Source organism: Rhyacophila brunnea, unplaced genomic scaffold, assembly GCF_057557595.1.
Source record: "Rhyacophila brunnea isolate RB1 unplaced genomic scaffold, BYU_Rbru_1.0 scaffold_9, whole genome shotgun sequence".
NCBI lineage: Eukaryota > Metazoa > Arthropoda > Insecta > Trichoptera > Rhyacophilidae > Rhyacophila > Rhyacophila brunnea.
Genome location: NW_028233361.1, coordinates 39,193,030 through 39,217,743, shown reverse-complemented (window position 1 = coordinate 39,217,743; position 24,714 = coordinate 39,193,030). Strand labels below are relative to the sequence as shown.

General features: G+C 31.4%; 1 protein-coding gene across 1 annotated transcript in view; it reads left to right on the top strand.

Moving 5' to 3' along the window:
• Nucleotides 1-24,714, top strand: part of LOC147063616 (uncharacterized) — a 257,403-nt gene that overhangs the window by 55,641 nt on the left and 177,048 nt on the right. The window contains exons 4-5 of the mRNA XM_085959431.1: nucleotides 5,971-6,071; nucleotides 21,136-21,339. Coding sequence (XP_085815557.1) covers nucleotides 5,971-6,071; nucleotides 21,136-21,339 — 305 coding nt within the window. The remainder of the gene's footprint in view (nucleotides 1-5,970; nucleotides 6,072-21,135; nucleotides 21,340-24,714) is intronic.

Genomic DNA, 24,714 nt, shown 5'->3' with positions numbered 1-24,714 from the left:
TTTTACGAGAAATAGATGTTAGCCACTTGCTCAACCTATTGGGTCCATACTCTGACTCAAACTCAAATTGAAAAACCATATATTGTGTATAATTCGAACCTGGGACCCGCAACGATATAGGCCGACGCTTCAGTCTCTCGAACATCGTAACAGTAAAATAAATACTGTGCTTTGGCACAAGTTTTTGATAATTAAAAGTCAGCCTTGTAATAGGACCCCGTTTCAAAGTCTTGTCATAGTTTTATTTTTATAAAGCGAATTTAGATTATCTATTTAAAGTTTATTTCTAAATAATATTGCATATTATTAAATAATATATTTATTAAAACTTTCAATCTATACTCATGAGCTTTTCAAGCGGAAGAAATTCTCTTATCATGGGAACGAAACGTAGCGAGAAGTTACTCGGAAAACTTTTCAGTGAGAACAGTCTTCAGGCGGATCATTTTACATGCCATAAAGAGAACATTGGATGATTTAGAAACTTCTACACGCGGTCAGACCATAACGTCTGTTTTGTTATCATACAAGTTTGGTTAAACTACTTTGCTAGCATTGCAACACTGTATTTTAAGAAAATGTACCGAGTGTCTTTGTAATAAGTATTGAACATATAAAATTAGAGGTCATTTTTGTAAGTTCTATTGTATATAATATGTAAATATAACTCATGTATCCTTGCTAAAATCAAGTTTCCAAATAGTTTAACTTTTGGTTATTTTTACAACTATTGATATAAACCTTGACTACCCGATCTTTTGGGTATCACTCAGTTTTTCGTAACCCTACTAGACATATGGAAAATTGTTAGCAAATGCTGATCTTTACAATTCAAACATATGACTCTTTAATACCAAGGATTACTTCTCTTTTTCATAGTTAGTGACACAGTCAGGCATGTATGTGTTATATACCCAACTTAACTTCTAATATTATTTTTATACTGAATAAATTATTGTAATTGCGATACTTATTGTAATTGTTTATACCATTATCAATACTATCGACCGATTGTTACTTGATGGAATTGAATTAAAATTCTAATAGGTTTAAATTTTGTACTTTTTCATTTGAGTCGTTTTTTGCGACTCGGGTTTCGCCTTTCGGCATCTTCAGGCACTATGTATACTCACCAAAAGGCAAATAAACACTGAACACGAATACTATTAAATCTATCTTACATAACCAATCAATACAATAAAGTAGGTAAAACTCCATTACCTACCTATCAAATCAAGGGTCACAATAAAAATTAACATACAAAATATGAATAGTTGAAGTGTTATTAATAATAATATACTCAGTAAGCGTATTACTCGTATAATAAATCATTAAAACCTAATAATAGATCATTAGTACTTATGAAAAATAAATATTGTTTATATTACATTTATTAAAAGTCGCACTCTGTATTTTTTGTATCTAAATTATTAATTTAAACTTTTGATAAAGTTGGAAAGTGTGAAACAACTTCCTTTAAAAAACACGAAAATTCATTAAATGTATCATTAGTACAAACACAAATAAAAAAGAAAATCTGTTCACAGTCAGAGGGCAGTAAAATCTTTAACGCAGACTTTTGAAGCTCGTACTGTGTTTGAGGTTTTTTTTACAGTCACGTAAAGTATCTTCAGTCACGGTTAACGATGTCATTAAAAGATTTTTTATCTTACTGCGAGAGATAAAATTATCAAACCTTAACGGGAAATGGCTATCGTAATTCCTGTTTTTTTATTCGTTCAGGTATTTCCCATTTAAAAAATGAAACCATTATGAAGATGCGATCGCGATTTGCAAGGATATCAATTCGTTCATATTGCCAGTTAATGCAAAATTTAATATTTTCATAAAAATATAATATATATGAATAGCATTGAAATTTCGTTTAATATTATTATCATATAGTATTATTATATTGTTATTTAAACTGAAATAATATATTGAAGGTAATTGTCATTATCAGCTTAGATCTATTAATTACTAGATGAACGATTCTCCAAGCTTATTTCAATCGGTTACATGTAAGTTGTACGTATGGAGTTCATCGTGGGACACTTATTCGTGCGCCACAGTACGTGAAACTTGAGTTCGTATAACATTTTATCAAACGACGAGTTCTTCGTTAAACATTTCACCGTAGAATACATTTGTACGTATCTTACAAAATACGGCGATAGATTGCAAACAGTACTGTTCCAATAAGATTAACCCAACCCTAACCTAACCTAACCTAGTAAAGACATCTCCACATGTTGTAGCATACGTACAAATGTATTCCACGATGAAATGTTCAACAAAGAACTCGTCATATGATTAAATGTTACACGAACTCATGTTTCACGTACTGGGGCGCACTGTCCTTTGTACTATGTGTACAAGTGTCCTGCGGTGAACTGTTTACGTACAAATTTCCGGATCCGATTTCAATCCACTTGGTCCTATATATTAGGTTACCACGTATTTGTACAAAACCGAACAATGTCGTCGGCCTCTAATTCTACACTCTGGAAGTTTTATACAGCCTTTCGTAATGATTTACAGATTTTACCATGCCGGCATGTCAAATCACAGAGTATTAAATATCAAAATGACAGCGCAATATAACCTAACTTAGTGTTAAAATATCAATATTATAATAATGTATTGTAGCGACGTGACTTTGAAAAGAGACCCTTGTATTGCCCATTGACTGGACGCTGCAAGCACTATGTAAACAGGTGAGGATTTAACTATATGTTAACTCCGTAATTTTTATCTCTCACAGTCTTACAGCCAGTCATCTTAGTCTGATTAACTCTGACCCTTTTGATCATACAGCTCCTCTATTTTTGAAACTTACACTTTACACTATTTAGATTCATTTCTAGTGATAACTATGGTTTCTAGTTTTCAAATGTGATACCTACCTGAACTGAACTATTTTTTTAGCAAGTTCATCTGGTTATTTGGGTCGAGCGATTCATCTTTTCTTGTTTATCTATCATATTATGTTGAATAAATTTTAGGAGTATAAGTTAAAATAAAAAATAATATAAATTCTAATGGATTTAATGGCCCACATGCCCCAAAAATTAGGTCAAAATGGAGATTTGGAATGAAATCCCAATATAAATAGCGTATTTCAAAAAAATACTACCGTGTTCTTAGGTTTATAATTATTATAAAACAATCATTATTCCTAGGATGTTTTATCACATTTCAATGGCAAAGGACATAGCTTATAATCGGTATCTTTAGAATTATCTTCAAATGTGTTAATCGTGCCCATTGTTTGAATAATAAAATGCCTAATTCTTGTCAAATTTGGGATCACAGAGATCACTATAATAATGTCAACATAAATTTTTCTATTGGTTTTATAAATGCGATTAAAAATTAATAAATGTAAAACATCTTAACACCACTGAACATGGATGTACTGAAATATGACTTTATTCTAAAACATTAGATCGAGGAATTTAAATGAATACTATTTTATATAATAAAAATGCTTTATGCAGTCATCAAGTGAGTGTAAAACCAACGTATGTGCAAATTACATGGTTTGGAGATATAAGGGTTTGAAGTTTTCATTTGGTCAGGATAAATAGAGTTTCTAAAATAAAACCATAATATTTGGTGTATGTGTACATTATGACATGTTCTTATATTAATTTTGTGTTTTTTTCATATAAATATATCAAAATTACAAGTTTTAGCAGTTGCTATGGTTTTACACTTTCATGACGCATAGAAAATGTTGATATTTCGCAGTTACCTGAATTTCGCAGTGAGATTTTTCTTGGGAACTTTGGTAATACCATTATATTATAATATATTACATTATTATTAAATAAATCAAGAATGATATTTACCTACAATATTTTGATATTTTAAGTAATTATAGATAACTATAATTTATTAAAATAGATGCAAACAGTTTAAAACCAAAATAAAAATAGCGAATTACAATTATTGTAATGTTTTTATAATTAATTTTATCGACGTCAATTATTATCTGAATCTGTATTTAAATGCGTAGATGAAGGTTTTTTATAAAAATTGTGGTGTATTTCTGGTATCACTTTTGATGAACATTATATTATATATTTTTGCTTCGGAGATCTGAGGTGGTTTTATAAATGCTTTGTCTGGTTGAGGTTGTACTGATTGAGGTTGTACTGATTGACGTCCGCGCTGGCGTTTTGTAATATTTATTACATCAAACACTTCTTGTTCATACTTATTTTTATAGAACAGGCAATAAGTATTGCTTTTCCTCACTTCAATAATGCGAATGTCTACCCAACTAACCTTTTCACTATTTTCGTTGAGTTGAAAATTATTGCCTATTTCATTTACTAACTTGTGAAAATCAAAAATCTCATCAAAGCTAATTTCTGACACTTTGTAAGGCTTATTTTTATTAGCCATTTGAATCACTGGAATCCACTGTATTGGTGTATAAATTGGACATGACTTCAAGACTTTTTTTTGTTTCTCTATGCAAGAGTCCATAGAGTCACCCTCGTTCTGGGTGTGTCCTACGACCAAAAAGTTGTGTGTGATTTTTGGGATATTCAAATTCTGGACGGCGTATAAATACATTTCTGTAATAAATTTATTTTTATTCTGTCCGGCACAATTATCCGAATAAAAAATGACTTCCTTCCCAATTGATTGGTCTTCCAAAAATTTTAAAACACAAGAACCAATTTCATTGGCCCCTTTGTTTACAGTCACTTCATGCTAAACAAAACAGTAACCATTTTTATTATTAATGTCGAAGATTGTAAAATTATAGGTTGAAAGCTTTCTTTTATAATATAGCACTGATATCTGGGCATTTGGTATTGATAATACGGCCTGTAGATCATAGCAACATACTATTTTATTGTTAGTTACTGTCTCTTCAACGTCTTTCGCCTTCTGTGTTCTCGATAATTATTTATTTTTTTGATTAATGTCATATTTAACTTGAATTATATTTTTCTCATCGCTGCTGCAATTTTTATATTTTTCACAAAAGTCACATAGGTCCTTGTTTGGTTGAAAAAAGCCTATATTATAATGGGTATTGTTCCTCTTGCAAACTACTAGCATCCTTATCTATATCCAACATGGGTTCTTCAGCATCAGGAAATGTACGTGTCACATTTTTGAAAATCTGTAACATTGCAAAAACAGAAATATCAGAGATCTGATTGATATACTGCTGTGTTAATTGAAAGAGTTTATTATTGTAGGTGCATAAAATAAATACATACATAAGATAAGGCGATAATAATAAGTTTTATAACAATAATAATATTAAGGTTAGTTTTGTATATCATTTTAGTATATGTATCACAATGTCTCACCTTTTTAGAAGTGTTTTCAGCTTTTAAAGCTAACTCCACCATCATTCTACTCCTTAAACTCATATTTGATAAAAACAAAATACACTGCATTATAATATTTGAATCAAAGGAAACAATAATGTATTGTGTTATCATATCAAAGTCTTAACAGTGAATCATATAAATAATTGCCTGCGATCACAATAATAAAAACAATGCCACATTGCATACACCAAAAGAATGCGTCTGATGCTCGGGTTTCACAATTAGTCATAGATAATATAAAACCGAATCATGTGCTGCAGATACTATGGTTTTACATTAATAATAGAAGTAAGTCTTTGTATTGTTAAACACAAATATCTGTCTTTTTTAATGAAAATTATTAAGTTTGCAGTGACTTCACTTTTACATTATCAATTTCATGACTTTTGCACTTGTTTTGGATTTAAATCTCGAAATTAAAAAATTTGCACTTGCTATGGTTTTACACTCACGGTGCGAAATGTTTAAAATAAATATAGAGGATAATAAGGTTTCAAAATTATATGAGTACAAAACTTAAATCCATTAGAATTTAAATTCAAATTCCATCAAGTACCTTCGATAGTATTAATATAAAAAATAATATGTTTTTCCTTATTTTTTTCAGTCCTGGATATCGAGAGCATAGTGCCTACTGGATCGGAGCATCAGACAGAGCATCTGAGGGAGATTTTCGGTGGACTGATGGACTGCCTTTTACTTTTACGCGTATGTATTGTTTTTCTTAGGAAACAGTATTCTTGAAAGTGTAAATATTTGTATCACAGTAACATTTTTTAACGTAACCGTTCCCAGTTAATAATTCATAGCGTAAATTGTCACTGCTAGCTGCAAGGTCCGTAGCGTAAAGACATGGCGCTCGGCTCCCAAGCAAAAAGTTGGTAGTCCAAACCCCGGGGCGCGAATTTTTTTTTTAAATTCAATTAAACCCAAAGTCCAAGTCATATTAAATAACAGTCAAAATTCACTTTTCATTTATTTAACTAATATCTAAAATTATGCCATTAAATCATTAAACCATACAAAATTTAATATATTTTATAAATAGAAGAAATATTTTTAATCGACAATTTGTTTAATCTAGTATTCACTTATTAAAGTATATTTATCTTACTAAAGTTAAAAATATAAATTAATAATTTAAGAAATACATATCGGTAATAAAAATAAAATATAAAAATATTTGTCAGCTGTGGGATTCGAACGTTCGCAGTTAATATTTATACCGTAAATAAGCGGCCACCCATCCAACAATTATCCGCGCGCAGTGTTGCTTAACTTCAGTGATCGGACGAGAAACGTCAGGCGCTCGGCTGGTAACATTCTGCGTTACATTTGAAATTTGTGCACAGAATTTTATTTTAATAGTCACGGCGAGCGGTAAAACATAATATACATGTTAAAAATATACAGGACACTATGAATCCGAACATACCATTTGCTAGGTGATTGTGTACTTAAGTTGGGCATCGGTTATTCATTTGTTAAAATTCCATGTCAAATTAACATAATAACAACGTTAAACTATGAGACCGTGTCTTGAGACTATTTAATATGTCTTATAGTAGTGAATAACTGTGTAAATCAAGATTTTTGTCTAAATATAAACTCTTTACCAGAATAATGAAAAAAAACATAATAACGACGTGATAATTTCTGTTTTTATTTTAAATACACTTGCCTTTTTGATTGAAATTTTATTTCATGACTTCGTCTAAGGGAAAGACGAAAGTTTTTAATTTAATTTTACCAATCGAATGTTCAATCCTAAAAATAATATAATATAAGACTCTACAGAGAGGTTGTATTAAAAGATTTTTTACGAGAAATGGATGTCAGCCACTTGCTAAACAAGTTAGATCCACACTCTGGATCCAAACATACATTGAAAAACAACATGTGAGTTTGTCAGACGCGGTATTTGAACCTGAGAACCACGACTCAACAATACGACATGTTACCAGCCGAACATCGCAACAGCATTATATTGTATACATATTATTTCATATTGTACTTAAAATTATATGAAAACTATATATTATATACTTAATCTATTGGTGCACTAGGCACGGTAGCTTGAATGAAATACCAGGGATCCAAAGCCGGTGAAAAAATAAATTATATAAAAAATGAATGGCTAAGCGATACAGCAATTCCAAGATAGTACCCCTTCCCTAGATTTGGGTTATTATCCAGAAAATCCACTAGTTAAATATTATATAATTTCGTAATGCACTTCATATTTTTCTAAATCGGCTTGAATGAACAGTCGATAATTCCGATACGAGTGCAAAAACCAAATGCATTACAAAAAAACTGAAACCTAGGACAAAAGATAAAGGCTAAGATAGTACCAACTCACCGATGAAGGTTATTATCCAAGCAAGCCACCGGTATTGTATCTTATTGTGAACGTTTTAATCGTATTATTTTTAATGCTTGCTTCGTGTAAATAAATTTATTTTAAACTTAAATACTAATTCCATCTTTGATGTTTCGTCGTGTCAATGCCAAAAGTTGGTAAGTCAATATTTTAGGTATTTTGAATTAATGATCAATTATGTGTGTCTGAAAAATTGGACCTAAGCCAACCACGGGAAGGTACTGTTTCAAGTAGTGATATTATTGAGAAAAATTTAGGAAATTTTTCAATATGTTCTCAGGGAAAAGTTTGTATGTTGACACTCAATATTTTTTGGTTTAATCATTGAACTTTTAACAGCAAAGGGTTTCTAAGATCAATTATTGTTTTCTTATATGAAATTCAGTGTCAAAATAAATCATTCTGATTTTAAAATGTTATACCAAAAGAGTTTTTATGTAATAAAATGCTATTTTTTCATGCAAATTTCCGTCTTTGGAAGACATAAATAAATAACTAGTTTAATTATATTTGATAAATTGAAACATTATGATATGAATTTTCAAACTTTTTCTGAAATAAATACACTAACAAATTATTATATGACAATCGATAATTTCATTCTTGATTCCAATATGCACAGTAAATTATCAAAATATTATGTTAAATCTTGTCTGCCAAAGATTGGTAAATATAACCGTTTCTTAATAAATAATCTTTTGGTATACAATTCTTAAATAATTTGTATTATTTATTAATATTATTTGACCATATCCGATCCTAATAATAAGATCATAATGGTCTCCACGGAGTGGATGTTTGTATCAACAGATTTTGTTTTTACGAGAAAGTGGATCTCAATCACGTGCTCAACCTATTAGGTCCATAATCTGACTCATACACACATTGAAAAACAATATGTGTACTTTCCAGACCCAGCATTCGAATCTGGGACTCACGACTAGGAATTGCAACACCGGTATTTCAAAACCAGTATTCCAGTATTTATCAATACCGAAATACCGGTTTTAAAAATCTAAAATACCGGAATTTTCGGTATTAAAAAAACACACTTGTTTACGTTTTTGAAAATGAATTATAAGTTATGTGCTGCTAAAATGCAAATATATATCGAGTGAATCTAACAGAGGTAAACAAATAATAAAACAAATTTTGTCAAATATATTTATATAAGTAATTGTCACGATTAATTATCATAATAATATTTCGAAACATCCGTGACAAAAATGTTCAATTATTCTATAAACGTTGAATTTAAAAAGTTTTCCTGCGGCCGGACTTATTTGCAATTGATGAGCTTTTGAAGGCTTTAGTTAAAATTATCAAATATATATTTAAATTATTTGTAAAAAATCACTTGTTCTACAATTATGATCAATACATATTTTTAAATGTCAAAATAATAAATATAGGTATGTAGGTTTTTCCTATAAAATATTATTTAAAAATATTTTAATAGCTCTATTTATTGATAAGCATCTACTTCTGTTTTTTTTAATGTTTAAGAAATACCGGTATTACTACTGGTATTCAATAAGAAATACCGAAAAACCGGTAATGATATTTTCATTCGGTGTTGCAATCCCTACTCATGACGCTATAAGTTAGATAACATAGGCCATCGTGGGGTCACGACGTAGCATACGAATAGTTTAGCATACTGAAATTATTTTAAAAATTCTTTCTATTAAAAACCCTACATTCAAAGGTTTAGGCTGAGGCAGATTTAATAAAAAATGTCAAACTTTAAAATTGCCATAACTCCATAACATTTTTTTGAGAGTTACAAACTTTTGGCAGTAACACCACGATTTTTCTTTAAACGAATATTCACAGGGTGGATAGTAAATTTAGCGCTATGGATATAAACGCAAGCTTGTAATAATAATACTCGTATATTCAAAGCTTCCGTAAAGTCCGTCGGACATTGTAGCGGTGTCGGTGTTCGTAAGTAAGGCATTAAATTAATGCATAAATCTTCTCATTGTACCTTTGCAGCTGCACATTCATCATCTTGCAGAGACGCTGCAATTTAATACACAGAAAGAATATTGCTTATTAAACTTCCAGGCATTTAAAAGAAATGGTAGGTATTATGTTAAAGTTTACAAAAAAAAAGAAAACTGAAAACTGTAATAATTCATCTACACTGTTGCCAGTGAAAAAAAATGGTTCAACCACATTACATGGTTTATTTTGGTCAGTGTTAAGTTCAAAAAAATAATAATCATTATGCCTTAAATAAATTATGTCTGTTTTCGAAAATATTTAAAAAAAAAATTAAATACCTTTCCAAAAATATTAAACGTTTTTTGTGACCAGTTTCACAGTATGTTATAGAAGTGAACCTTTGTCGTATATTTTTCAACACCCTGCCTACCCAAACCAAAATAGATTAAAAATATACTTATATTTTATAAAATATCTAAAAATTATGTATGATTTATTAGATATTTTACAGATAGACGAACATTTTTTAACAATTGTATATTATGGCTTGGTTTAAGGATGGTTTAATTGAATTTTAAAAACTACCCACCTCTATCTGCACTTTGTAGTCATAGCTCAATGAAAACAAATACGTGTGACTAACAAAGTTTATTTTTCACTATGTATGTTAGATCTTAACAGCCTACCTCCACCCTTCGCCGTCGATATGAAATGTATACCATTAATGAAAAATAAATCCAAAAATTATGAGTATTTCAACTTGGTACTTAAAATTGGGCGAAACTCGCAAGGACCACAAAAAACAAATTAAAAAAAAAAACAAAGGAAGTAGACAAAAGTACGTAATGTAGCATGGGTCGCAAATTGATGAAATGATAATGGACCGGGTATGTTACTCAGCGGGTCCATAAGGGGTGTATTTTTTATGTGTTTGGTCAACTACCCCCGTTATTATTGTATTCAGACGATTGTGTTTCAATATGTGATGTGATATTATTATATTATGGGTCTCAATAATTAATTAAACACATGTGGGTTTTTATATTGTTTTATATTTTATATAAAGCACAATTACACTGGTGATACGTTATTGTCTATGCTTTAAATATGATTATAGACAATAATATGTCAATTGTAGATATGGGTAAAACCTCAACAGGCAGTGACGTCCATAGACAAAATGCTGCCCCTAGGCAGCGCCAAAATGCCGCCCCATTTTTATACAGTATTTTTTATCATCCTTTCATGACTAAAATATTTAAGAAATGTGTTGTATACATACAACACCGACAAAATATATAAGTACTACTAAATCTAACTTCATTTATTAATTTAATTAAATTTTTCAAATATTAGTTCAGATACATTTATAAATACACCTGGCAACTTCCAAAACTCGCGAATGACCGGCAAAAATATTTGGATAAATTTTAAATTCGGCAAGTATGTATCTACCTATAGGTATATAGGCAATTCAAAAAACTACGTGTCATTGCTGGTCATCAAGGATAACGGGAGTAAACTAGACATCGCAAACCCGACGCCTAGTTTAATCCCGTCTTAAAAAAATACAGTCCTGTTAAACCTTGTGTTTTAATCAATACATTTTGTTTCCAACCAGTGAGCTGATTTTTTTAATGGAAAGATATTTCCGTTATTACGTACTAAGTTAAGGTAGCTATTTCTATATACTTATACCTAATGATTCTCCTCGATTTGCCGCCCTTCAAGTAATTGCCGCCTCCGAGCGATGCTCAATCTGCCTACCCTCACGGGACGTCACTGTCTACAGGTCTTAAACCACTGGACAGATTAAGCTATGCAGATCTACGATTAGTGGAGCACTAAACAATAATACTACTCTCCAAAAATTTGCTGCATCAACGAACTCATCAGGTCTGATGAATGTACGTGATATGTAGGCGTAGATCTAGGGGTGGATTGATTGCGACTGATGATGGTTATTAATATAATGATTACCAATTTAATATTGCCACAGTTTTTCTGTTTTTAAATGCCAATAACTCCATTTTTGTGTTTGTCAAAAAATATGTTCGCTTGAATGCTCGTGTAATTTTTCCAAATCAAATTTTCCGGTGATTTAATGAAACCATTTTCCGATAGAAAACAAAACAAGCATATTGTTTTTGTGCCACAAAATGGGCAGCTTTATTTTTGCAACGAAATTGCTCGCGTTTTCACAATTATAATGGCATACTTTTATTTTTATATTTATAACCAACGTACTTTTTGAGCTTTTAAGCTCATTTTGTTAAACACACTTTTTGATAGAAATCCATTTCTAAATAATATATAAAGCAATTCTTTATAATATATATTGTTATTTTTTTTCTTATATATATATTATTAGTTATAATTTGTTTTATAAAAACATAAAGAACACTGATGCATAACATTAGGTATAATAATATTATCGAATAAAAGGTCGTATTTTTGTACTTGTGAACTACCTTCTCATCGTCACAATTCGTCGTAAAAACTTTTACACCATCATTCTCATTATTATCAGAAGTGGCCTAATAACACAATTCAAAAACTTCCTCCATCGTCCCCAATCCTGAGCCAGTTTCCTCCAAATGTCTGCGCCTCTATCATCGTCGTTGACACTGTGCACCCACCGGAGTCTGGGCCTGCCAACCGACCTCCGAACGTCCGGTCTGGTATCCAGTATTCCCCTCGTTGGTTTAGCACTGTCCATTTTTGCTACATGGACCCAACGATCGGAGTCTGCCAAGTTTAATGAATGCAAATTTCTTGGAAGAGATTGTACCCAGAGCTTAAAATTGTGATGAATACGCCATTCTTATCTGTCTAGTATGCTGCATCTTACCTTCCTATCAAATATTTTGAACGCACGTTCAACCGCCTTCGATTGAACACAATGTTCATCGGCCTTGATGAAAGGTTACATGTGTCGCTAGATTTCAAAATCAGCCAAGTCCATAATAGATGAACAGGAGAAAAACAGCTTTTTGTTATCTCAAATATACAGTCACAAAGGTGAAAGTTTATATTATTTCGAGTAAAGAATATTTAAAATTAATAAATTCCACATTTTGATAATGCAGAAATGTTAGAAAGCAGTAGTTCTTCAGCAATTCACAAAAAAGTTAAAAATACCTAAAGCTGGACTTGGCTGATTTTGAAATGTAGCGACACACATGTAAATTATACGTAAAAAATTTCACCGTGAGCTTTTTTATCGGAAAGAGATGACCGTATACTATACGGTCTCTAATTTTATACTAATTTTCAATATGAACATTAATTCAATTTTCATCACTAATTTCGGCAAAATTCATGAATTCAAGAATGAAAACCTAACCTAACCTAAACTGTCCTTACAAACAGTATATCGGCTATTTTCAAAATTTGTTTGCTGCTGGCTTCCTGTAAAGTTTAAACCGACAAGAACCGTGTTTTATTATTATTATTATATTATATGACCCAAAGAGGTTGAACGGTCTTTAATATACGGCCATATATTTCCGATACAACATTTCACGGTAAAGTGTGATACGGCGAACTGCATAATTTCAAGTTTCCGGACACGTTGGTAAAAGTCGAACACTCCGACTCATATATTAGTATTGTCAAATCATAGTTTTAAAAAAAGAGTAAGGTAGTTTAAAACTATTACACCCCTGTCTAAATTACGTCATATTTTTTTTAATTTCCTCGTTAACTACCCCGTTCTTTAAACACGAAATTGTTGAAAAACATCGATTTCAGTATATTATTGTTCTCACAAACCTGGTCCATATTTGACAATTAATAGTATCCATAATTTTTCCGTTTCCACAAGTTTATAATAACTTTCCACTATACTTAGTAAGAATAAACTAGCTTATTTATCGTGGTTCATGTATAAAATAATTGAGCAATTTCGTCGGTTCATGTAGTACCGTATAAATTGTAATACTTATGTAAAATGCATCCAAGACGATGTTGCATAATGCACTTAGATACTATGAGACTTAGAAACATGCAACGTTTCCTGAAAATGCACGTCTTCCTAAATACCAAAATACTGGAAAATGTAATACTAAACTTGTTTTAAACAGAAAGGTTGTTTAAGCATCCAAATTTATTATATACTTAGTGGAAATTATAACATAATATGAGATTATTAATTATTTAATTCGTTTACAAAGTCAACACAAAAGGGTAAACAAAGAAAATAAATAGTATAACTAATTATCTTTCTTTCTAGTTTACTCAAACTACAACTAAAGTCATACAAGCGGTTCTTAATCTTACTTGCACAGTTTCCATGTAAGTGCATTACTTACTAGGTATATAAGATGCTCAAACTTAACCATGTGGTAGGTACAAGCATAAAGACTGGGCCATTATTCATTCAGTAGCCAGACGTATGCACTGAAATTCTTGCAAGATAAACTGATAACTTTCGTAACCTCGTAACTAGGGAATCCAATCCCGATCCAAAATTCTGATCCCGGGATTTCGGGATTACAATTTGACAATCCTGGGATCCCGGGACTGGTCCCGGGATTGGCATTTTTTTCCATTGTTAATATAAAATTTTATATTATTTATTAAATAACACTGATAAAATCGGTAAAAAATAAATCTAGTATAATTTATACTATTTAAGACATTTATTGTTAATATTGTATATCTACGTTCAATCTTGGAAGTACATAAGTTTAATGGAGTAAATAATATTGTTATATAAATAATAATGTGAATTTAATATGAGATTTCTGTTTCTGATAGTAAAGATGCAATGAATGGATTAGCGAGATTTAAAATAGTAAAGCAAATAATCATGGTGTACTTATGGCGTTTCCGCCTAATAAATCTAATTAGTCAGCCAAATATTAAACTGCCGTAAAACGTATGAGATCATGGTGGAATTACTTTGTTAAAAGAATTGTGTTTTTCCAATCTTTCTCATTTTTATTAATTTATGTGAAAAAATAAAATGAATCGGCAACTTATACATGGGTATAAATCAAACTTCATTCAAACTCAGTTTATTTCTAATGTAGTTATTTGTTATTAAAAGTATTTTTTCTGTTATATTTTCGTTTTTATTTTATTTTCCATAAAAATTGATAAAAAATCAATCCGTATTATTTTTATCAATCCCGGGATTCATAGGTATCGAAAATAGCTCAGGATCCCGGGATCCCGGGATTGGAATCCCTACTCGTAACTATGTAAGTAACGTATTATTTAAAAATTAATAAATTTAAAAAATAAAATCACCGTAAAAATATGAAGATTTCTTTCATGATACTTATTAAAGAGGTGAGCAACCCACCTACTATTTTTAATTTGTTTTTTTTTGTATTACTTCGAAGTTAAATAATACTATTCAGTTATTTATTATAGACTAGCAGAGCCAGCTGGCAGTCTTCAGTCTGTCTCGTTTATTATAGATACTGATGACGTTGTATTATTGAACATAAATAAAATATGAATATATTAACAAATCGGAAAATGACTATTAAACAAAATAATTATATTATTTTAATGTACAGAATTATTGGGAAAAACATCAGAAAAAAATCGTTAAAAAAATAGTCCCTGGCGGGATTCGAACCAGCATCCCTTGAATTCCAGCCAATGTTTTTTATTACTTTGATGTGTTTTCAAATTATACATACTCAATAAAGAATGCTATATTCTAAAATTTTGTGAATCATTAATTGTTTAATAAAAAAAATAGTTTCGAAAATATTAAGTAATATAATGTATTTTTAATAAACCATTTTTTTATTCAACGAATAATTCACAAGATTTTGAGAATGTCACATTCCATTATATTGAACATACATAAATTGAAAACGCCTAAGATATATTATATACCCACTAAAAAAAATCATATCAGAAAAGAAGGCGAAACTCTACGGGATTTCAACCCGTATAACCATTGGTGTCAGTTCGAACACGTATTTTATGAGATTTGTATGACTATGTTTCCCATTAGATTAGCATATTAGAGTCGATGTATTGAACGTGATCATAATATTGCGACTACATACCTTTTACATTACGGAACTAAAACAGGCCACTCGCACTTGAGGTTTCTCCGCTGCATTTCTTCATCAGGCCTGCCTTCTGTACCCGAGTTATTGATGATGGTCAGGACTCTTAAAATTACATCAGCCAAGGAGCCTAGGCTAGATATGCCCAACTTTAAGTAGGCTGTCATCTACAATCTAGTATCAAAAGTGATTTATCACACTCTCCGAATTTGCCTACTCTAGACAATTTTCTATGCAACCAGTTGAATTGAATGATGATTCCCTGATGAATAGAAAAGAAGTAGAAAGTTTATTCTTTTCAACTTGCAAGTTGATCAACTTTGTTGAAATATAGTTCCCACTCAATTGACTTTGAAATGTCATTCAATATACTCTATAATAGCTCTACTCTATACTTTTATAATATCGTTATCAGTGGCGAAAAGTAGAGGTAGGCTGTTAAGATTTGACATAAATAGTACATAATAAACTTTTTAAGTCGAACGTAGTTATGCAAAATGTAACCAGTCCACAATAATGTCGAGCTGAGATAATGGCACTTTAACAACAGCATGATATAAAATCTGTATGTAAAATGTGAAATGTAAAATTGTAAATAGTATTTTATTTCAAGAATATTTTTTTTGCGGCTTGGCTATTTTCAGCAGAACGTAGAGAAAACCTTCTCGCATCTGATCTATATCATATATTTTTTTTTGTGGACTGGCAACTTTCTGCATAACTATGTCCAATTTGTTTTCATTGTGACTACAATGTGTAGATATTGTTTGTCAGTTTTTAAAATTCAATTAAACCCAGCAAATTTCAAGTCATAGTAGATAATAGTCAAAAAATGTATCTATAAAATCTCTAAATTTAGTGCATTTATTAAACCATACATCATTTTAGATAATTTATAGAAAAAGAATATTTCTTATCGATTTTTGTTTGGTTACATACGCAGGGCTTAATGAATTAAAAAAATACTGACCAACACCATCTGTAATATGTATTCTTAATTCAACGAAAACAAATAAGCATGGCTGAAAACGTCTGCATTATATTTGTCAGATTGCCCATAGCATACCTAAACTATTGTGGTTTGGTTTAGGCAGGGTTAAATTGAATTTTGAAAACTAACCAGCACAATCTAAAAACTGTATTAAAAACAAATAATTATGACTGACAAAGTTTAGTGTACACTATTTATGTCGAATCTAAACAGCCTACCTCCACGCCTCGCCACTGATTGATACCCATCTAAGTGAAATTTATAGCTATAACCTTAAAATTTCAATATATTAAATTTGAACATAGCTTTTAGTTTCAGTAAATCCGGAGATGCTTACTTATGTGCCGTCAATTAATATTACTATAAATCTACACTTGGCTGCTAGCTACATTAACCTGTCTCGCATGGGTATATCCACTTCAATTGAAGTCAAATTTAAATATCTAATGAACCATTTGCTAATGGTCTATTCCAACATCCTATATTAATATTAATGAACACATCAATATGGGCGAACGTACTCGTAAACTGGGCCGCATTAATGATACTAATAGTGTAATGGTATATTTTAATTTAGTTAATAATAAATAATAATTAATTATTTTTGAAGTTATACTTCTTTTGGCGCATTTGGAAAATCAGATCAGAGTGTATATTTGGCGTGTGATATGTAACACATTTATTTTTTCACACGAAAAAAAACGAACTCGATTGGATTCGAACCACCGATTGTGCGGTTATTAGCCGAACGCACTACCTTTACGCTACAGTATGATACTGCGATCGTGACGATTATACAGTATTATATTATAGTTTAGAATTGTTCCGTTGCCTAGGCAGCGAATTTATTATTGTCGGTCATTTGCAATTCCTTACGTAAACAAACGATTAAGCGTCAGTTAGTAATATAAGTTAAAGTGTATAGAAATAAACCAACGGCGTTCTAATAAGCGGTCCTTTTTCTTGAGTGTGTAATTTAACAGATATATTAAGAGCTAGTCAAAGAATCTAGTTTATCATAAGTTTTGTTTTTGTTTTGTTACGCCAAAGAAGTATAGCTTCTAACGCGCGTACATAAGTACACACACCGATTTTTTTTCTATGCGGTACATCAATTTTAGTGACTGAGTGAATCCGGTTGACCTATGTGACGAAAAAGCGTCACAGTTAATTCAAAAAGTTAAATATTGAGAGACTTATGAGAACTCCTTTCGGTTGGTAAAGGAGTTGAGTAAAGAAGAGGGCACAGATTGATTATTAAACATTGCATAATGTAACAGCATAAAATATTAAAACACAGAGGTTAGGGTGAAAAATCGTCCACGCAGACTCGTTTATTCATTAAAACATAGATATAGTTAAGGGGTAGCGAACCTTTTTATATACGCGTGCCAAAATTTCACAAATATTATTATTTATCGACTGTCTGACATGCTGAGCAGTTTTTCATGTCTCATTCAATATTATAATATCATGAAGCTACTGCCAAATGTTATTAAGTCGTCAGTTTAGGTATTTTAAGTTAATATATTCACGAAAATATCTGTCTCTAAAATATAGATCTGATTTAACAACGAGAAGGTACATTTTCACTTAGTCATAATATTGTTGATACTATCTTGTAACTGCTGATTTTTTAATATGTGACAGTGAAAATTTTGTAAGTCCATAGTAACGAATTTCTTTAAATTGAACTGTTAAATCTTTAACGAATAAGTACACAGCAAAAGGTTTCTAAGACCACTTACTACAACTTGGTGTCAAAATATTGCATTCTGCTTCAAAAAATGTTATTCCAAAAGTTAACAAAGTGTAATTGATAATATAATAATTGGTATTTTGAATATATTTTGTCATCCCTGGAATACTTAAATTAGTAGTTCTATTATAGGGGATAAATTCAAATTCAAGACTGCAAATAAGATCAAAAATGCTTACATTTTATGGATATTTAGTCCTTCTACACCTTGCAGTTTAATGCGTAAGGAACTGGTTTATCATGTAAAGGGTTCCAAACTCTTATCCCGATGTCATTGTAAATCAATAATGTAATTAATTTCTGAAGCCTGGGTGTTTTGTTTTTCTGAAATCTTCATTTTTAAATCCCCAATCGTCTAAACATGACGCATCTCATATTTTGTGTGACACCTCTTGTAGAGATAGATTTAATCTTAGTTTGGTTTGTAGAGAAATGTATGTTACATCATTTGAACTGATTTTCCAAAAACTAACGTTATCGCGACAAAGCTCTGTTTCCAGAGAAAGGTTTAAATTAGTCTTGATGTAGTGTCAATTAATCTATGTTGAAAAGAATAGGTACTTAATATAATTTACACAAAAATCTGCTATTTACTAAGTACGATCCTGGTAAAATTTAATACATACAAAATATTAATGACGATTCTGTCCGCCAGCCAATCAAATGGCTTAATTAAAATCGCTTCTCTGGCAAACGCTTCGACAAATTTATCGCTAATTAATAAAATGATTATATTTCCGAAAAGTTTACTTCCAGCCGTATATTTGCGTTTCGAATTATCCGACCGCTAATGAAAAAAAGAACTTCCCGGAAGCGCTCAATTTTTCCCATCAAAGCGAATTAATTAAAAATTTACACATCGTGAGCCTTTCAAGTTGGACTGTAATTGATTTTGTGCATTAAGTACAAACATTGCATGCTCTATTTCCCCTTGGTATGTTATAATATTTTGAAAACGTAGATTTCGTTTATAGCAGAGTTTCTCAAATAGGTTATATCTTTGTTGTTGTAATAATATGGACTATATTATATTATAGTACTAGCAGTATCACCCGGCGCTGCCCAGCAATGGAATGGTTTTATATTTGAAAATAAAAATTTAATACGTATAGTGCAAAGGATTGAATTTAAAAAAGTAAAAAAATATAATATTGGAGATTTTTATTGGTAACATACTTATTATAGTATATTTTTGTACATGTATTGCATTTAAATATCTTAAAAAGTAGTACATATTCAATTTATTATTTTAAGGCTTTTCTATATAATATAAATATATAAATATCCAAGCCATCATTCCAGGGCTTTTCGATATACAATATGTGTGGATTTTCCATTTGGTGACAAAATATATATATTTTTACTACTCCCCACTCTTGATGTCGCCAAATACAATTGTTCGTGAGTGAAGCATTCCGATCTAATGTAGCAGCACTACGTCGCCCGCGCCGCGTCGGCTCGGTTGGCTCCCTGCCGATGAACGATTCTAATAACACAACTATTTGTATCTAACTTTGCCATTTGACCTCCGATCGAGCTGAAATAAACGTCAATATTTTTTATATGTACATATTCTAGAGACATTTTCAATAAAAATTGGTGTTGCAAAATTACCTTTCGCATTTCAAGGCTTTTTTCCGCAAAAACTGTAAAACTGTCCCCGGGGTGCAACGAGTTAAATCTGAAATTCCGTCTACTGTCCAAATTTTGTCGAAATCTAACTGCGTGTGTGGATTTGTATAAAGAAAAACCGACACGACGCTACAAACATCCAAATATATTTTCGAAATTATAGTATAGATGATAATTAATAGTTATCCTAATTTAAGACAATGTGCATTAAAAATACTTTTATACTGTGCTACGGACATATTCTTGCGAATCTCTGTTTTGTAACATGAAATACTTAAAATTAAAATATCGATCAAGACTCATAGATCCTCACTTAGATAATTGCTTAAAGACAGGTAATTCTAATTATATACCTGACTATAATAAGTTAGCTGAAGATTTACAGCGCCAAATGTCGAATCTTGGTTTATTGTTTAACGTTTTTAGTATTTGAATTTTTTATTTTAAAGCCTGAAATATTAGTTATATATATTTTTATGTTGATATTAATGTATATATTCTCTTAAATAAATATTAATTGGTTTGATTAATATGGTGTTTAATTTATAGAACTCCATATTATTAAAAATGCACATTCCTGTGATTTTTCCGGTTATATCAAGATATTTTCAGTTATATTAAGATTTTAATAGTTATCAGCTTTAAAGAAAAGTATACGTATATATATATATATATATATATATATATATAATATATATTATGCACCCCCAGCTGTGTTCAAAATTTGTATTGCACCCTTCATAGAACCAAGATTGCTAAGGCTTAGTTTTCGCAGGGTTTAATTGAATTTTAAAAACTAACCAAAACCATCTGTAAATTTTAGCCTTATTTCAATGAAAATAAATACGTATGACTGACAAAGTTTAGTGTACACTGTTTATGTCGAATCTTTACAGCCTACCTTTACCTCTCGCCACTGGATAGCATACATTGGTTAAAAATTTAACGCTTATTAAGGCTATACCTACCATTAATTATTATAATATTATAAATATCAATGCTATGTCTCTTTTTTTCAGACTGGTTTCCTGGATGGGAGTCCCATGGAGGCTACAACCGTCAACCAAATGATGATGGACTGTCCTCTCAGGACTGCGTTGAAGTTCGAAGAGCTTATGGACCACCAGCTCCTGCCAGACCAGCTCTTTCTGCTTCTCACAGATGGAACGATAGGGACTGTGGTGCGCCAAATCATTTCATTTGCGAGAGACCACTTGCCGATGGTACGTTCATAATAATAAATATTTTATGTATTTACCTATAAAGTACTTTTCACCAAGACCACTAGCACGTGATATTTTTTCAGTAGGTAGTAGCGACCGACATTTTTATAAATTGCAATAGATAGGTACTGTAATAAAAAGAATCAAAATATGACATGTAATGATAATTCATGACTTCCAGATCCAGTGATTGCAATCAATTAAGTTAGGATAAGGAGGTATATCCTCAGAATTTCAGTCCTATGCGACATTTCTTTTACCACGAGAAAATCTCGGCTATAAATCGCAGTTCTCAGTTCCCAATGAATACGACAAAATATTCATCAGAATCTCCACCGCCTTGCACTACAAAGAATTTTATAGGGTTTTTGCAAGGCGGTTTCATAGGCCCTGGCAGAGTTCAAATTAGCAATACCCGATGCGGGTAGAAGAATAGTTTTCAATAAGGCATATTTCTCAGCCGCCATAATTTTCATTTGACTAGCATCAAGTAGAGTAGTTTGCGTGCCAAAGTCCTGAAAGAAAACTCGATAGTAAATGCAAGGTATCCATGATCGCATCTAGAAAAAAAATAGATAGATACTACCCACTTAATATCTCAAAAGCGTCTGAAGCTACAAGATGGAACTTCTCAAAAGTAACTCACTTGCAATAATGCATCACGAGTAGATAAAGTTGTTGAACTCTGCCACTCTTGGTAGTATTGACTTGTGTGTCGCTGATAACTATCTTAGAAATCGGGAGCATTAGTTGTATGTTGTCCCAAGGTGCAGAACTAACCTGCTATTGGCGATGCCAATTGGGAGAGCGATAACTCTGTTCAACCAAATCGCTTCGGATGTGATATATTCTACCTACATGAAGATGAGTATATCTTAAAGTAGGGTCCACATAGCACACTCAGTGTGCTATCATGCTTTATAATTTTTTGTACATATTTATTTTTATACTGTTTCTGTGATATTCCATATATTTCTTTCTTCTTTACACTGTTTTAGTAATATTTCTTTTCTTTTAAGTGTCATGTTGTGAACGTCTTAAATTTATAATTTGTAATGTTCACTAACTACCACGATAGCCGCGTGGCATAAGCGTCAGACTATAGCGTCGTGGGTCCCAGGTTCGAATCCTGGGTCTGGCAAGTACGCAAATTGTTTTTCAATTCAGTATAAGTCAGAGTATTCAATTTCAATTTAAATTTATTTATTTTAAATATTGTGGACATTACAAATTATAAGTTTAAGACGTTCACAACATGACATAAAAAAGAGATAGATAATATTATGTTATTAAACAAATATGTACATACAAAAATATTAATTATATAGGTACATGGAAATACACCGGATGAGTTAAGCAGACCCTATTTTAAAATTTATAAAATAACGTCCACCTATACTCATCCTCACGTAGGTGGAATATATCAACACCCGAAGCAATTTCGTTGAACATAGTTATCACTCTCCCAATTGGCATTACCAGTGGCACGTTGGTTCTGCACCTTGGGAGAATAAACAACTGATGTTCTCTATTTCTAAGATAGTTATCAGGTACACACAGGTCAACACTGCCCAGAATGGCAGAGTTCTCATTTATACCTCGTATAAGTCGAAAAAATACATAGTATGGACCTAAAAGGTTGAGCAAGTGGCTGACATCCATTTCTCGTAAAAACAAAATCTGTTAAAACAAACCTCCACTCTGTGGAGGCCCATATGATCTTATTAGGATCGGACATGGTCGGAAAAAAAAATTTTCAGTGTATGTTTAAAGATAAATTTGAATAAATTATGCCAAATAATAGCAGTGGAGTACGGATAGAGACGCGGGTATCTACATACAATCGTTGTCGATCGCGTGGCTTCAGTTGATCTCTCAATCGAGTGTAATAATGATGCAGGTGTCAAAAGGCACAGCTGAATATTAATTAGACAGTGGCTGAATTGAAAGAAATAATTATATTATTATATTTAAATATTTAAAAAAAAAATCAATCGAATCAGTTTATTTCTTCGTTCAGTATATAAGTCGAGGTATATCGGTTTTTATTATTATCGTGAATTTATTGAAAAACTTAAAAAAAAAACATCCCTCCAATCACACGGGTTTGGTATTAAAATGCATAAAGTAATATTCGCACATGAATAAATAATATATATTTCTCAGTAACGCAGTAGGGCGTAAATAATGCACATATTATCTCATTTCAAGTAAGTGCATCCAACAAAATTACGTGTTCGCATACTTGTACATATGCAGCTCGCCATATCATACTTGTGAAATGTTGTATCGGAAATAAATGGCCGTATATTAAAGACAGTCTAACCTCTTCGGTTCGTATAGTCATGGCCCCCATATCCTGAATCGGGCCCCCAGGCAAGGATCTTTGACGGGCCCCTTACCTATCGCTAAAGATAAAGGAAGTGTGACGCTCTACAGCATGGGTGGCCAACCCGCGGCCCGCTGGGTGTCAACTCGTGGCCCGTGGAGTAGTGAGAAAATAAAAATAGTATTAAATGCTGCCGCTAGATGTGCTAATTTTGCAAATTGAGATTCGATATTGGCTCAAGATTTAAAAAACCACGGTGTGGTTTTTGCTGCATTTGCAACGCCATTCTCCGTAGACGTGAATTTATTACCGGGAAATTTACAAATGGAACATTGTGAAATATGTTGCGATGAACAGTTAAAGAAGAAATTCCATCAGGTTGGTTTGGAAGAGTTTCACAAAACATATTTGGACAAGGAGAAATATCCTGCATTTTACAAACATGCTCTAATAATGACTTCGCTATTTGGAAACACTTACATACATGTGAACAGCTTTTTAGTCGGATGAAGCATATAAAATTCCGAGTGAGAACACGAATCACTGATGTGCATTTGGAAAACTGCGTGTAGGAACAACCTCACCCGGTGTCGATATTGATGCACTTAGTTCTGCCACACAAAATCAAACTTATCACTAAAATTTATTATTTTTATATTACTTACCTATTTTGTTTAGTTTTTATTATTTAAAAAAAGTGTAATCTAATAAATATGTTTGATTCTCATTTTTGTTTTATTTTATTAATATAGATTTCCTTTTCGTTTTGTACAATAAAAAAAATCAGTTGTGTGGCCCGGTAGGAAATCTCATTTTTAGAATCTGGCCCGTCTGCTGAAAAGATTGGCCACCCATGCTCTACAGTAACGTTTTCCAAATGGTGTACGCGGTAAAATTGATGTGTATATTTAGTGTTTTTTGTGTATTTGAATTATTCATCTATTTAAATCATGCAGTTGTCGAGTTATCGATACACAATAGAAAATTGTATCGTACAACCACATGATTTTAAATAACAATATTGTAGATAAATAGCGCCGCAGGCG